Source organism: Trachypithecus francoisi, unplaced genomic scaffold, assembly GCF_009764315.1.
Source record: "Trachypithecus francoisi isolate TF-2019V2 unplaced genomic scaffold, Tfra_2.0 Contig01579, whole genome shotgun sequence".
Taxonomy (NCBI): Eukaryota; Metazoa; Chordata; class Mammalia; order Primates; family Cercopithecidae; genus Trachypithecus; species Trachypithecus francoisi.
This window is the reverse complement of record NW_022681442.1, coordinates 28447130-28463869: the sequence shown is the minus strand read 5'-3', so window position 1 is coordinate 28463869 and position 16740 is coordinate 28447130. Positions and strand designations below refer to the sequence as shown.

The window sequence follows — 16740 nt, the reverse complement described above, 5'->3', positions numbered from 1 at the left end:
CTTACTGGTAGACAACAATGTGAATGAATCACAAAAACATGCTGAGCAAAATAAGGCAGACAAAAAGGAGTACGTAATATATGATATAGCTTGGCTACGTCCCCACCCAAATCTCATCTTGAATTTCCATGTGTTGTGGGAGGGACCCAGTGGGAAGTAACTGAATCACAGGGGCATGTCCTTCCTGTGCTGTTCTTGTGATAGTGAATAACTCTCACAAGATCTGATGGTTTTAAAAAGGGGAATTTCCCTGCACAAGCTCTCTTCTCTTGTCTGCTGCCATGTGAGACATGCCTTTCGCCTTTCACCTTCCACCTTGACTGTGGGGCCACCCTAGCCATGTGAAACTAAGTTCATTAACTTCTTTTTTTTTTTTTTTGGAGATGGAGTTTTACTCTTTTTACCCAGGCCGGAGTGCAGTGGCATGATCTCGGCTCACTGCAACCTCCACCTCCCAGGTTCAAGTGACTCTCCTGACTCCTAAGTAGCTGGGATTATAGGCGCACACCACCACACCCAGCTAATTTTGTATTTTTAGTAGAGACGGGGTTTCACCATGTTGGCCAGGCAGGTCTCGAACTCCTGACCTCAGGTGATCCACCCACTTGAGCCTCTCAAAGTGCTGGGATGAGCCACCGCACCTGGCCTAAACCTCTTTCTTTTGTAAACTGCCCCATCTCAGGTATGTCTTTATCAACCGTGAAAACAAACTAATACAGTAAATTGGTACCAGTAGAGTGGGGCATTGCTGAAAAGATACCCGAAAACGTGGAAGCAACTTTGGAACTGGGTAACAGACAGATGTTTGAACAGTTTGGAGGGCTCAGAAGAAGACAGAACAATGTGGCAAAGTTTAGAACTTCCTAGAGACTTGTTGAATGGCTTTGACAAAAATGTTGATAGTGACGTGGGCAATAAATTCCAGGCTGAGGAAGTCTCAGATGGAAATGAGACTTCCTTTTGGGCTGTGAGTTTTTTTTTTTTTTTTTTTTTTTTTTTAGTAGAGACGCCCGGCGTGGTGGAAGAAATTTCTAAGCAGCAAAGCATTCAAGAGGTGACTTGGGTGCTGTTAAAGTCATTCAGTTTTAGCCGGGCGCGGTGGCTCAAGCCTGTAATCCCAGCACTTTGGGAGGCCGAGACGGGCGGATCGCGAGGTCAGGAGATCGAGACCATCCTGGCTAACACGGTGAAACCCCGTCTCTACTAAAAACTACAAAAAACTAGCCGGGCGAGGTGGCGGCGCCTGTAGTCCCAGCTACCCGGGAGGCTGAGACAGGAGAATGGCGTGAACCCGGGAGGCGGAGCTTGCAGTGAGCTGAGTTCTGGCCACAGCACTCCAGCCTGGGTGACAGAGCGAGACTCCGTCTCAAAAAAAAAAAAAAAGTCATTCAGTTTTATAAGGGAAGCAGAGCATAAAAATTTGCAGCCTGACAATGCAACAGAAAAGAAAACTCATTTTCTGAGAAGATATTCAAGCCCTGCATGGAAATCTGCATAAGTAACGAAAAGCCTAATGTTAATCACCAAGACAATGGGGAAAATGTCTCCAGGGCATGTCAGAGTTCTTCATGGCAGCCCCTTCCATCACAGGCCAGGAGGCCTCAGAGGAAAAAGTAGTTTGATGGGCCAGGCCCAGGCTCCCCATGCTGTGTGCAGCCTAGCGACTTGGTGCCCTGAGTGCCAGCCGCTCCTGCCATGGCTGAAAGGGGCCAATGCAGAGCGGGGGCCATGGCTTCAGAGGTTACAGGCCTCAAGCCTTGGCACCTTCTATGGGGTGTTGAGCCTGCGAGTGCACAGAAGTCAACAAGTGCAGTTTAGGAACCTCCACCTATATTTCAGAGGATGTATGGAAATGCCTGGATGTCCAGGCAGAAGTTTACTGCCAGGGTGGGGCTCTCATGGAAAACCTCTGCTAAGGCAGTTCAGAAGGGAAATATGGGGTCAGAGCCCCCACCCAGAGTCCCTACTGGGGCACTACCTAGTAGAGCTATGAGAAGAGGGTCACCATCCTCCAGACCCCAGAATAATAGATCCACTGATAGCTTGCACCGTGCACCTGGAAAAGCCACAAACACTCAACACCAGCCCGTGAAAGCAGCTGGGAGGGAAGCTGTACCCTGCAAAGCCACAGAAGTGGAGCAGCTCAAAACCATGGGAATCCACCTCTTGCATCAGCGAGACCTGGATGTGAGACACACGGTCAAAGAGATCATTTTGGAGCTTTAAGATTTGACTGCCCCACTGGATTTCAAACTTGCATGGGCCTGCACCCTCTTTGTTTTGGCCAATTTCTCCCATTTGAAATGGCTGTATTTACTCAATGCCTGTGTCCCCATTGTATCTAGGAAGTAATTAACTTGCTTTTGATTTTACAGGTTGATAGGCAGAAGGGACTTGCCTTATTTCAGATGAGATATTGGACTGTGAACTGTTTAGTTAATGCTGAAATGAGTTAAGACTTTGGGGGACTGTTGGCAGGGCATGATTGGTTTTGAAATGTGAGGACAAGAGATTTAGGAGGGACCAGGGGCAGAATGATATGGTTTGGCTGTGTCCCCACCCAAATCTCATCTTGAATTTCCACATGTTGTGGGAGGGAACCAGTGGGAGATAACTGAATCATGGGGATGGGTCTTTCAAACCTTGCTGTTCCTGTGATGGTGAATAAGTCTCATGAGATCTGATGGTTTTAAAAAGGGGAACTTCCCTGAACAATCTCTCTTCTCCTGTCTGCTGCCATGTGAGACATGCCTTTCACCTTCTGCCATGATGATGGGGCTTCCCTAGCCACGTGGAACTGTAAGTCCATGAAACCTCTTTCTGGTCGGGCTCAGTGGCTCACACTTGTAATCCCAGCACTTTGGGAGGCCGAAACAGGCAGATCACCTGAGGTCAGGAGTTCCAGACCAGCCTGGACAACATAATGAAACCCCCACTGCCCCCGGCGTCTCTACTAAAAATACAAAAATTAGCCATGCATGGTGGCTGGCACCTGTAATCCCTGCTACTCGGGAGGCTGAGGCAGGATAATCACTTGAACCCAGGATGCGGAGGCTGCAGTGAGCTGAGACTGCACCACTGCACTCCAGCCTGGGTGACAGAGTGAGACTCCATCTCAAACAAAACAAAACAAAACAAGACAAAAATCTCTTTTGTAAATTGCCCAGTCTCAGGTATGTCTTTATCAGCAGAGTGAAAACAGACTAACACACTATATGTTTCTATTTATATGAAAATTTCGATAAATTGTCATTATCCAAAATGATAATTTTAACATTATATGCCTATACATATATGCATGCTTAGGTCTGAATCTTGGTTCAGGTACATCATAACTAAATGTCCTTGGACCAAGTGCTTAATCTCAGTCATATGTAAAATGAAGATGATAGTAGTAACTGCTTCAAAGAGTTTCTGTAAATATTAAATAACAGATATTCACATAACAGAATCCATGTGTTAAATGAGATAATCTATATAAAGCACTTGGAACAGGTCCTAGCATATAGTAAGTACTTAACAAATGTTAACAGTTACTGTTAAATATACACAAAGTATATTTGTGTGTAGACTAGGAGAAAGCATTAAAATATGAAGTGGCATTGCAAAAACCAAAAAGAATAAATCATAAGGTGCATTCAAGTTTAGAGACAGATTCAGTTAGAATTTTTTTTTTTTTTTTGGAAACACGGTCTCACTCTGTTGCCCAGGCTGGAGTGCAGTGGCACCATCTCAGCTCACTGCAACCTCTGCCTCCCTGGTTCATGCGATTCTCCCACCTCAGCCTCCTGACCAGCTGAGACTATAGGCAAGTACCACTATACCCAGCTAATTTTTGTATTTTTTGGTAGAGACGGGGTTTCACCATGTTGGGCAGGCTGGTCTCAAACTCCTGTCAAGTAATCCGCCCGCCTCAGTCTCCCAAAGTGCTGGGATTATAGGCATGAGCCATCGCGCAAGGCCGATTCAGTGACCTTTTCAATATACAAGATAGTTTATTTTTTCATTATTCTGTGGGAATATACATACAATCATCTCAGTTTTCAGTAACAAAATGTGCCAGGCACATTATAGATTCTCAATAAATACTTACTGAATTGAACTATTTCAATGTAATGAGAATTGTCTTAATAACCAAGGGAAAAATGTTTGTCACTTTTTGACACTATTAACTTCTATTTCTGCTTTAGATAATCTCTTTCAGCTACCAAATTATCTCACCATTCCTTTCCCTAGAGAGCTAGAATTCTTGAAAGAAGAGACTATAGGATTTTCTCCCCATTTGAACAGCAAGATCTACATTGAGAAAGTAGACTGCTTTCCCCTGCTTTCTGACAAGTACTCCTAAAAGTGCCTGTGACCAATCAGAAAAACATTAAATGCTGCAAAAATAAGCTTAAGGCAATAGAAAAACAAATAAATGACAAAAGAGTATGGAGGGAAGAGAAAAATTCAAATCAGGAACTGTGTATATTTTTAATGTATTATTTGTTGGTAAAAAAAATCATGGCCCCACATCTATGTGGCAAGTACCCCATAATTTCATTTTTGAACATGTATTATTCATTTACATTTGTAGCCTAAATTGAACATCAAACTGCGATTTCTCTAATTTGAGATGGACAAATTAGCACTGTTATATTAATAGTTCCTGAGAAGTGTCTTTATACATTTTAAGGTTTTTGTGTAAAGACAAAATTTTTAAGAGACAATTTCTGAAAGATTCTGTCACAGTTTCACACACACGTGCAAGCACATATGCTCAACTTGATCCCACCTCCCTACTACTTCTTTTTTTTTTTTTTTTTTTTTCCGAGACGGAGTCTCGCTCTGTCGCCCAGGCTGGAGTGCAGTGGCCGGATCTCAGCTCACTGCAAGCTCCGCCTCCCGGGTTCCCGCCATTCTCCTGCCTCAGCCTCCCAAGTAGCTGGGACTACAGGCGCCCGCCAACGCGCCCGGCTAGTTTTTTGTATTTTTTTAGTAGAGACGGGGTTTCACCGTATTAGCCGGGATGGTCTCGATCTCCTGACCTCGTGATCCGCCCGTCTCGGCCTCCCAAAGTGCTGGGATTACAGGCTTGAGCCACCACGCCCGGCCCCCCACTACTTCTTAAATTAAATGCATTTTCATGAGATTGAAAATATTTTACTAAGTTCTGGAAAGATGTTATAACTATTGATTAATACATTGACTCAAATATATCTTAGAAAAGGAAGGGAAAAACAGCACAGTGCTGGTGGTAAGGGCTATAGGATAGTGAATAAAGCTAATGGTTCTAGTTTTTTGTTTGGTTGGTTGGTTTCAGAAGCTATATAATTTATTTAATAAAAACGATGTGGAGGCCGGGCGCGGTGGCTCAAGCCTGTAATCCCAGCACTTTGGGAGGCCGAGGCGGGCGGATCACGAGGTCAGGAGATCGAGACCATCCTGGCGAACACGGTGAAACCCCGTCTCTATTAAAAAATACAAAAAACTAGCCGGGCGAGGTGGCGGGCGCCTGTAGTCCCAGCTACTCGGGAGACTGAGGCAGGAGAATGGCGTAAACCCGGGAGACGGAGCTTGCAGTGAGCTGAGATCCGGCCACTGCACTCCAGCCTGGGCGACAGAGCGAGACTCCGACTCAAAAAAAAAAAAAAAAAAAAGGATGTGGAAACTTAAACACAAAGTTTACACAAATAGAAGACCATAAGATGGTACCCAATGTCCCACATCCTAAGGACAAAACATGCTGATGAAAACATCTACACAGACTAAGGATTCTACAAGTTTAAAAAGAAGTTCATCTTTTCCATGTTTGTCATGGAGTTTCAGTGACTTCTTGCCCAGTCCTCCATCTAATTGCAGCTAATCATTGGGAAGACTGGCTAAATTCCTGCATATACCCTAGGTACAGAAAAGCAAGTCTAGTACATCTCTGAGTTTTTTGGGTTTTGTTGTTTTTTTAAAGTTCTGGGATATGTGCGCAGAACATGCAGGTTACATAGGTATACATGTACCATGGTGGTTTGTTGCACATATAAACCCATCATCTAGGTTTTAAGCCCTGCATGCATTAGGTGTTTGTCCTAATGCTCTCCCTCCCTTTGCCTCCCACCCCCGGACAAGCCCCAGTGTGTGATGTTCCCCTCCCTGTGTTCATGTGTTCTCAATGTTCAACTCCTACTTATAAGTAAGAATATGCAGTGTTTGGTTTTCGGTTCCTGTGCAGTTTGCTGAGAATGATGGCTTCCAGCTTCATCCATGTCCCTGCAAAGGACACAAACTCATTCTTTCTTATGGCTGCGGCTCTAGTTTTTTAAAAGCCTTATACATATTATGTGTGCAATCATTTAAATGGAAAATGAACACATTTCCCATCTGTGTTAACAACAACATATTGTCTGGGCGTGGTAGCTCACGCCTGTAATCCCAGCACTTTGGGAGGCCAAGCCGGGTAGATCACCTGAGGTCAGGAGTTCAAGATCAGCCAGGCCAACATGGTGAAATCCCATCTCTACTAAAATACAAAATTTAGCTGGGTATGGTGGCGCACACCTGTAATCCCAGCTACCTGGGAGGCTGAGGAAGGAGAATCGCTCGAACCCAGGAGGTGGAGGTTGCAATGAGCCCAAATCGCACCATTGCACTCCAGCCTGGAAGACAAGAGTGAAACTCCGTCTCAAAAAAAAAAGTAACATTAAAATTTTTAACTGATACAAGTTTATCTGTGGCAAAGTAAGAGATACAAAATCTCATACCTAAAGAATGGCTAAGAGTAAAAGTCAAAAATGCCCAAATATACGTATCAATGTATGATTTTACCATATTATTTCTTACCAGGATCTCTATGTGTGCAAACTCATGAGCCAAATCTCAAGGATATCTGATAATTTCAATATTCATAAATCTTAGTGGAAGCAATCTGATAATAAAAGCTTCTGGCAGCCAAATACATGATTAAGTTAGCAAATGTTAATTGAATTGCCTACTGTGAACCCACTGTGTTATACCCAAAGCAGCAGTTCTTAAGCAATCAGAAATTGCTACTCACCAGCAAGGGTATAATCCATATCAAAACCAAAACACTTTATCTTTTCCATGGCTAAACTTCGGTTCACAAACACCCTATAGAAAATAATAAAAAATAATATCTCAACATTGGAAAATAAATTCTCAAGTTTAATAAAGTTATTTGGCTATTTTTCTAGGTTTTCTCGTTTATTTATTTTTCCAACTGATTTTTTAAACTTTTAAAATTATATATTAGGATGTATAACATAACATGCTGTTTGATATACTTATCTTGATACACATATACACAGTGAAATGATTAATACAGTCAAACAAATTAACATACTCATTATCCCATATAGTTACCTTTACTTCTTTCTTTTTTTTGTGGTACAAAGTACTTAAAATCTATTGTCTTGACAAATTACCAGTACATAATACAATATTATTAAATATAGCCCTCATGCTGTACATTAGGCATTCATCCAACATAACTGCAACTTTGTACCCTCTGATCTACATCTTTCCATCCTTCCCCCACATTGTTTTTTTTTTTTTTTTTTTGAGACGGAGTCTCGCTCTGTCGCCCAGGCTGGAGTGCAGTGGCCAGATCTCAGCTCACTGCAAGCTCCGCCTCCCGGGTTTACGCCACTCTCTCGCCTCAGCCTCCCGAGTAGCTGGGACTACAGGCGCCCGCCACCTCGCCCGGCTAATTTTTTGTATTTTTTTAGTAGAGACGGGGTTTCACCATGTTAGCCAGGATGGTCTCGATCTCCTGACCTCGTGATCCGCCCGTCTCGGCCTCCCAAAGCCCCACATTGTTTTGTTTTTGTTTTTTGAGGCAGAGTCACTCTGTCACCCAGGCTGGAGTGCAGTGGTGCAATCATGACTCACTGCAGCCTCAGCCTCCTAGGCTCAGGAGATAATTTTTTTATTTTTTGTAGAGACAGAGGCTCACCTATGTTGCTCAGGCTGGTCTTCAACTCCTGGCTCAAGCAACCCTCCCACCTCGGCCTCTCAAAGTCCTGGGATTACAGACATGAGCCACCATGCCTGGCCTCCAATCACTGTTTTGCTCTTTGTTTCTATGGTTTCCTTTTTTGATTGTTTTTTTAGATTCCACATGTGAAATCATGCAGTATTCTTTGGTGTATCTGGCTTATTTCACTTAGCATAATGTCTTCTAGGTTCATCAATGGTGTTGCAAACAGTAGAATCTCCTTTTTTAAGGCTGAATATTCCATTGTGTGTATATATACCATAATTTCCTTATCCATTCATTCAGCCCATCAACAGATATTTTGTTATTTTCCATCTCCTGGCTACTCTAAATAATGTTGCAATGAACATGGGAGTGCAGATATCTTTACAAAGTGGTGATTTTACTTCCTTTGGGAATATAACTAGAAGAACTGCTGGGTAATATGGCAGCTCTATTTTCAATTTGTTTAGGAAGCTCTACAGCATTTTCCACGGTGGCTGCATCAGTTTACATTGCCACCAACACTGTACAAAGATTCCCTTTTCACTGCATCCTTGCCAACATTTATTTCTTACCTTTTTGATAAAAGGCATTCTAATAGGTATGAGATGATAACTCATGGTGGTTTTGATTTGCACTCCCCCTGATGATTAATGATGTTAAGCACCTTTTCAAACACCTGTTAGCCATTTGCACGTTTGCTTTGGAGAAATGTCTATGCAGGTCCTTTGCCCGTTTTTGGGTTATTCCTTTTATGGTTACTGTTTGAGGTCCTCATATATTTTAGATATTAATCCCTTATCAGATATATGGTTCGCAAACAGTTTCTGCCAATCCATAGGTTGCCTTTTTACTTTGCTGTTTCTCCTTTGCTGTGCAGGAGCTTTTTAGTTTGAGGTAGTCCCGCTTGTTTTTGCTTTTGTTGCCTGTGCTTTTGGTGTCCTAAACAAAAACAATCACTGCCAAGACCAATGTCAAGAAGCTTTTCCTTTGTTTTCTTTTAGACCTTCTCATTTAAATACCAATATTAAAATCCATAAAAATTATTCAAGGCCGGGAGCAGTGGCTCACACCTGTAATCCCAGCATTTTGGGAGGCCAAGGCAGGCAGATGGCTTCAGCTCAAGAGTTCAAGACCAGCCTAGGTAACATGGTGAGACCCCAATTCTACAAAAAATACAGAAATCAGCTGGGGATGGTGGTGTGCACCTGTGGTCCCAGCTACTTGGGAGGCTGAGGTAGGAGGATTGCTTGAGTCTAAGAGATCAAGGCTATAGTGAGTCAAGATCACACCACTGAACTCCAGCCTGGGTAGGAGAGTAAGACCCTGTTTCCAAAAAACATAACAAATAAATTAGAAATTTAAAAATATTATCCGTCTTTCCTATACAGAAAATGAAATCAGATATCATACAAAAATATACAGATTTGTGTATTGTGTCCTGGCATTAAAAATGCCATGTATTCAAGATTTCAAAGAAGACGCTCTCCTTTCCAAGTCTGACCCCATAAAATAAGATTACTTTTGGGATTTTATAACTCATTCACTTATTAATTTATAATTTATTTAATAAACAAGTAATTTAAAGCCCACTGAAGATATATAGATTCATTAAATAAATAGCTACTATTATACCCAGATACTATGATTAAACAAAAGACTGTATCAGCCCTCATGAAACTTACATTGTAATTTACTCTCTTTATCCTTGAGGAACTCAGCCTACTAGAAGGGAGACTTTTAAGTAATTTCAGCAATTCAGTAAGTACTATAAAATCACATGGAGGAGAGAGTACCAGTTGTTTAGAGAGGTCAGGAAGAAATGTTTGAACTGAATCTTAATCAATCAGTAGTTTTCCACTAGGAAAACGCAAGAAAGGCAATGCAGGCAAAATAACCAAGTACGGAAAAGGTTTACAGTAAACTACAGATCATTTATTGTGGCTGGAGTTGAGAAGCTTTCTTTGATTTTGCTTCTGTTTGTTTTCACAGGAACAGGTTTTCCAGGGGGCAAGCATGGGGGAAGGAGCAATAAAAGCTATGGAAGGTTAGCAGGGGTCAAAATCATGAAAATTTTGTAAGCCACATTAGGGAATTTGGACTTTATCCTGCATTTAAGACCAAAATATCAGATTTTAAGGAAATGAAATAATCAGAAAGATCACTATGAAGACATAGGAAAAACTGAACATATAATAATATGGTAGATCATCAGCATGATGGTCTTTCAGGGTAAGTTTTAATCATCTTTAAAAATAAGGGCCAGATGTAGTGGCTCACGCCTGTAATCCCAGTACTTTACAAGGCAGGCAGATCGCTTGAGCACAGGAGTTCGAGACTAGCCTAGGCAACATGTCAAAACCCCATCTCCACAAAAAATACCAAAAAAAAAGCTAGGTGTGGTGGTGCATGCCTGAAGTCCTAGTTACTCGAGAAGCTGAAGTGGGATCTCCTGAGCCTCAGAGGCAGAAGCTGCAACGAGCTGAGATTGTACCACTGCACTCTAGCCTGGGTGACAGAGTGAGACCCTGCCACAAACAGGAAAAAAAGTAAGAAGAAAAGAAAGGAAGAGCCAGGCGCGGTGGCTTATGCCTGTAATTCCAGCACTTTGGGAGGCTGAGGTGGGCGAATCACGAGGTCAGGAGTTCAAGACCCGACTGGCCAACATGGTGAAACCCTGTCTCTACTAAAAATACAAAAATTAGCTGGGCATGGTGGCGCATTCCTGTAATCCCAGCTATTCAGGAGGCTGAGACAGGAGAATTGCTTGAGCCTGGACCCAGGAGGCAGAGGTTGCAGTGAGCCGAGACTGCGCTACTGCACTCCAGCCTGGGCTACAGAGCAAGACTCCATCAAAAAAAAAAAAAAAAGAAAGGAGGAAAGGGAAAGGAAAGGGAAAAGAAAGAAAATAAGGTTATCCTTTCCACCTGATCCTCAGCTTGGTAGCCCAAGTTAAAACTTCATGGCTTCTCCTCTTCTGACCAAACCTTTTCTTTGCCTTCATTTCATAAGTAACTATAAGAAATTTGAATGATATAGATCAGTGGATCTCAAAACTGCAGTGTACATCAAAATCACAATCACCTAAGTAACTTATTAAAAACAAAAGGCTTGGGCTGGGCTCCCCCATCAGTGATCTAGGTCAATGGTCTCCAAAGAAGAGTAGCTGCACTAAGGGATGCAAAAAGCCTCCACTGGGATACAAAAAGAAAATATCAGATCTTCTATTGATATTTACCTCACCATTTAAAAATGCCTAATTTGTATATATATGTTTCTTATTTATTTTCAAGACACAGTCTTACTATGTTGCCCAGGCTGGAGTGCAGCGGTGTGATAATGGCTCACTGCAACCCCAACCTCCCAGGCTCATGTTATCCTCCTACCTCAGCCTCAACCTCCCAAGTAGCTAGGACCACAGGTATACACCACCATGTCCAGCTATTTTTCTTTTCCTTTTTTTTTGTAGAGACAGCCTTGGAGACTTTTTTAAAAAGGAGTTTGAGGCCGGGCGCGGTGGCTCAAGCCTGTAATCCCAGCACTTTGGGAGGCCGAGATAGGCGGATCACAAGGTCAGGAGATCAAGACCATCCTGGCTAATACGGTGAAATCCCGTCTCTACTAAAGAATACAAAAAACTAGCCGGGCGAGGTGGCGGGCGCCTGTAGTCCCAGCTACTTGGGAGGCGGAGGCAGGAGAATGGCGTGAACCTGGGAGGCGGAGCTTGCAGTGAGCTGAGATCCGGCCACCGCACTCCAGCCTGGGCGACAGAGCCAGACTCCGTCTCAAAAAAAAAAAAAAAAGGAGTTTGAGACAACCAAGAGTGGTGGCTCACGCCTATAATCCCAGCACTTTGGGAGGCCAAGGTGGGAGGACTGTTTGAGCCCAGGAGTCTGAGACCAGCCTGGGCAATATAGTGAGACCCTATCTCTACAAAAAAATAAAAAATTACCCAGGCAGAGTGGCACATGCCTGTAGTCTCAGCTACTCAGGAGGCTGAGGCAGGAAGATCACATGAGCCCAGGAGGTCAAGGCTGCAGTGAACTGAGACCGTGCCAGTGCACTCTAGCTTGGGCAACAGAGCAAGACCCTGTCTCAAACAAAGAAACAAAAAACACCCTCCAACCTCCAGCCCCCAATCACCTTCTAATATTTCATCAAATATCACCCCGCTATTATTGATAAAAGCATCTGCTTTATTATTTTTCCCAGTTACATAAATCCTTTTGAAAGTACAACAGGGATAAAAGACAAAATAATGGTTGTAACTCTAGAAACTAAATGTTACTACTGAAGGCTTTTCAAACAGATTCTTAATTGAAGCTAGAGAGCCAACTGGATCAAAGCCTTGATCAGGCCCTAACAGCTGACATGCCTAAAATATTCCATGGGAATACAAGCAGGAATGGATTGGGGACGATTTTTTCCTTTGTGATACAATCCAGGATAGAAGTATGTGGAACCACATAATAAAAGAAACAGCTTTGACTCTCATAGAAGAAAGATGCTAGCTGGCTTCAGGCACAGCTAACATTACAGGAAAAAAGAGATTTTGCTGCTAATGTCACTCAATCAGTGCTTAAGAAACTGTCAACAGTCCCAGCCAAGTACCAGTTTCTTTCTTTGTTAGAAAAGACATTAAGCTTGTACTGTCATGAAAATCTATCAAATCACATATGTATATTTTTAAGGATTCAAGGATTATAATGTACCTTTATTATCTATGTAAACTCAAGGAATAATATATTTCAGGAATATGAAAATCTGGTTTTGCCAAAATAATCATTGGTAAATATCCATCAAATGCTCTTCTCATCTCTTTAACCTAGTCACATTAACTATTCAATCAACACACTTATTGTCTACTATAAAGCAGATACCATTTTGTGACATATGTCATAGAGGCTGTTCTTTAGGGAGCAGAAAGAGCTAGGACAGATTTTGTAAGAGTCTAAAATTAGGAAATAAGATGTTTTCCCATGAAGTTCTACCAAATATCCTTTATCTTTCCATTTTCATTCAAAATAAGTGCTCTAACCACAAAAGCAATTCCTGAACTTAGAAACAATCACTCCTGTCTCCCCCTCAATTCATTTATATTATGTTTATAAAAATAAAAAGCCTCACATATATTCTCATCTTTCCTTTTCTTTCCCTAATTTAGGCTATAAAACATGAGGGGAGGGACAATGTGGAATTAAATCTAATTTGTTGTATGCATATCTAAAGTGCATAAGCAAAGCTATAATGGCAAAATAGAACAGCTGTATTATAGAGAACTGCAATAAGCCAAATATAGTTATTTGGCTATACATGCCACAGTTTACAAAGATAATAAACATCCAAATCCTTAAAGTATGCACTGACTTCAGCACAGAGGCAGCCTTAAAGCATGAAATATCATGTCTCCAGGATACAGTCTTCAAGAGAAATGAATCTCCTGGTCTCAAAGTAGTGACTACTCTTCACTGAGGTTATAGCAAAACAAAGTGTTAGGTACTGTATCAACTAAAAGGTACTATATCAATTACAAGGCTGGCCCACTGCCCCATCATACATTTCAAAACAAAAAGATTTATCTGTTTGAGGAATCCAAAAATTTCTACTGGTTTCAGGACCTTGACTGTACCTTTGCCAGTGCCAGTTTACTGTGTCACATTTCTAAATTATTAACGAGTGGAACATACTCCACCCCTGTGTTCAAGATTTTGAACATATCTGAGAAATTAACTTCCTGAAGCTTGCTTTTAAAAAAGCACAAACTTACCACCCTAGAAAACATGACTAAACTAAGCATCCAATCTTAAAGCACAATTAACCAGCAATTCCAACATACTAAGTCTTTTGTAAGTTGCAGATTTGAGCATGAACAAGAAAAACAATCTCTAGGTGACAGGAACACTATAAAACCAAGCACAGACTTCAATACAAAGACAAATGTAACAGTTTTTATTATCATATCCCACAGCAGTTACGACATTAAACTTGAATAAATTCTATCCGAGTTAATATAAATATTAACCGTAAGAAATAGAGCCATTAATATAATGTGCTTTATAAACAGGAATATTCTCACACTTAAGTAACATGAACATGCAATTTATTGAATTTGAAATTTTGTAAATAGCAATCTTAATGGCTTTGAGATTTAACTTGCAATTCAAAGCAGTATTACCTCATCTGTCACTGGTTGCCGTTTTGAAAAGTATAAAACTATCTGAGTCAACTAGTTCTTGAAGTCACATAACAAAATTCTTCGTAAAGTCCCTAGTATAGTTTTTTTGTGACTTAACTTCAAGAAGTTTAGCCTGAATCAGACCCCTCAAAACCATGTGTCTTCGGAGACAGTGCTGGAGAAAACACCTCTGTGTCTAATTTAACTTGTCACTGGATATCACTGTTGCTCCGCACAAATCCATTTGGAATAGAATTTCTTTGGCAATGATGAACTTTATCTGTAACTCCTCCCCTTGCCTAGGAGTCACAATTTCCTGGCCAAGTGCCCAATGACAGTTAGTGCAACAACAAATGAGACTAAGGATTCAAGTATAAAATCTTCTTGGGCATCTGTTTTCCTTATGGGCTTGCATAATTATACATTGAAAATTTGCTACAATCAAGAAAAGAAAAAGTTACAAGTGCTTTTTGAGAGGGCAAATTGAAATTATGAACTAAAAAGTACATGTCTGTATATATGCATATTTTTACTTAATAGAAAATGCTATAATGTGGTTTTTTGTTGAAAACCCAACCTCCAAACTAGTTCCTATTTCTGCTACGGGCAACCCCATTTTCCCACTCAAGCTTAAAATCTAGTTATTACCTTTTGATTCTTTCCTCTTCTTCAAATCCACATCCAATCATCTCATGTGCCTTCATTTAAATTACCAAACGTCTCTGGAATCCAATCTTCCATTCAATTCACAGTGCTAACAACATGTCCAGGTCCTCATTAGTCCAACAATCATCTCCCAATTGCTCTGCCTTCACACTAATGCCAAATTAATTGCTTTGAAGTAGTGCTACTTAAAGCATGGTCCACAGACCAATGCTAGCTTATGAACATTTATTACTAACCCATGACATGACACATACAGAAATTTTAAGCATTTAGAAACTTTTATAGTAATTTGACAGAGAAATTTTGTTTGTTGAATGTAGCAATAAAAAAGGTAGGCTTACATTGTGTCTTCATTTTCCTTGAGTTATTTTTATTTTATAAATGTGTCCATTTGAAACAGATTGGAAAAAAGTTGTTTATAAACTGGTCCTCCCTCACAGATAGTTTGTGTCCTAAAGCCCCGATCCAATCATATCACTCTCTTAAGAACTTTTAGTCATCGCTCACTACCTCCCCAATTAATAAATTGCAAATTCTTGGATCTTCAAGTTCAAAATCTTTCACCATTTTGTCAAAATCAGTTTGATCTTACGTTGTGCCACATCATGTACCTTTGGCTGTAGTAAACAAAGTGAGCTACCTGCTGTTTCCTAAATATGCCCTAAGGCTTTGTTTATATTCTTTTCCCTATACTTAACAGGGCCACCTCAGTTATCTCTAATTATTCAAGACCCTGCATCTCAAGTGATTTTGTCAAGGAACTATCAATATTCTGGTTGTATCATAGAACTATGTAACAGTAATGTCTCTGGATCTCATTGCTTTTCCACTTAATGAAAGAAACTGCATCAACAACTAAAATTCTATAAAGTTGTGACCCAAATGAGAGTTTTAAATATTCTAAATTCCCTATTTTGACACTATATGTTGTCATATACATAAAATATGGTAGTTCTCTTATTCTTTACAGGATTATAAACTTTGAGACCAGGATTTACAACCTTCCCAACACCTAACATAGGGCCTTGTAATAGCAGACACAATATTTAACTGAACTAAAAATTAAGCTTAAACTAGAAACTTAATAGGGGTTGGTCATTGCCAGAGGCTGTGGGGAGGAGGGAACGGGGAGTTTCTGCTATTGGGTACAGGGTTTCTTGTGGGGGTAATGAAATGTTCTAAAATTAGATAGCGGTATTGGTTGCACAACTCTGTGAATATACTAAAACCATCGAATTGTACGCTTTAAAAGGATGAATTGAATGGTATGTGAATTGTATCTCAATAGAGCTGTTATTTAAAAAAAGTAACAGGAAGACCTCAGTCTGCCATTATGTCTCCATCCTTTGTAAAAAGTATGCTTAATGATATAAAAAATATTATAGGTAAGAACTTTATGAAATGGATTTTTTTTTTTTTTTTTTTGAGGCGGAGTCTCGCTCTGTCGCCCCGACTGGAGTGCAGCGGCCAGATCTCAGCTCACTGCAAGCTCCGCCTCCCAGGTTGACGCCATTCTCCTGCCTCAGCCTCCCGAGTAGCTGGGACTACAGGCGCCCGCCACCTCGCCTGGCTAGTTTTTGTATTTTTTAGTAGAGACGGGGTTCTTTCTTTTTTTTTTTTTTTTTTTTTTTTTTGAGACGGAGTCTTGCTCTGTCGCCGGGGCTGGAGTGCAGTGGCCGGATCTCAGCTCACTGCAAGCTCCGCCTCCCGGGTTCACGCCATTCTCCTGCCTCAGCCTCCCGAGTAGCTGGGACTACAGGTGTCCGCCACCACGCCCGGCTAGTTTTTTGTATTTTTTAGTAGAGACGGGGTTTCACAGTGTTCGCCAGGATGGTCTCGATCTCCTGACCTCGTGATCCGCCCGCCTCGGCCTCCCAAAGTGCTGGGATTACAGGCTTGAGCCACCGCGCCCGGCCGAGACGGGGTT

At 41.3% G+C, this 16740-nt stretch overlaps 1 protein-coding gene across 1 annotated transcript in view; it reads right to left on the bottom strand.

The window, feature by feature from the left end:
* The window catches only part of NT5C2 (5'-nucleotidase, cytosolic II), a 106896-nt gene that overhangs the window by 45180 nt on the left and 44976 nt on the right, over positions 1 to 16740 (bottom strand). The window contains 1 exon segment of the mRNA XM_033184125.1: positions 7031 to 7104. Coding sequence (XP_033040016.1) covers positions 7031 to 7104 — 74 coding nt within the window.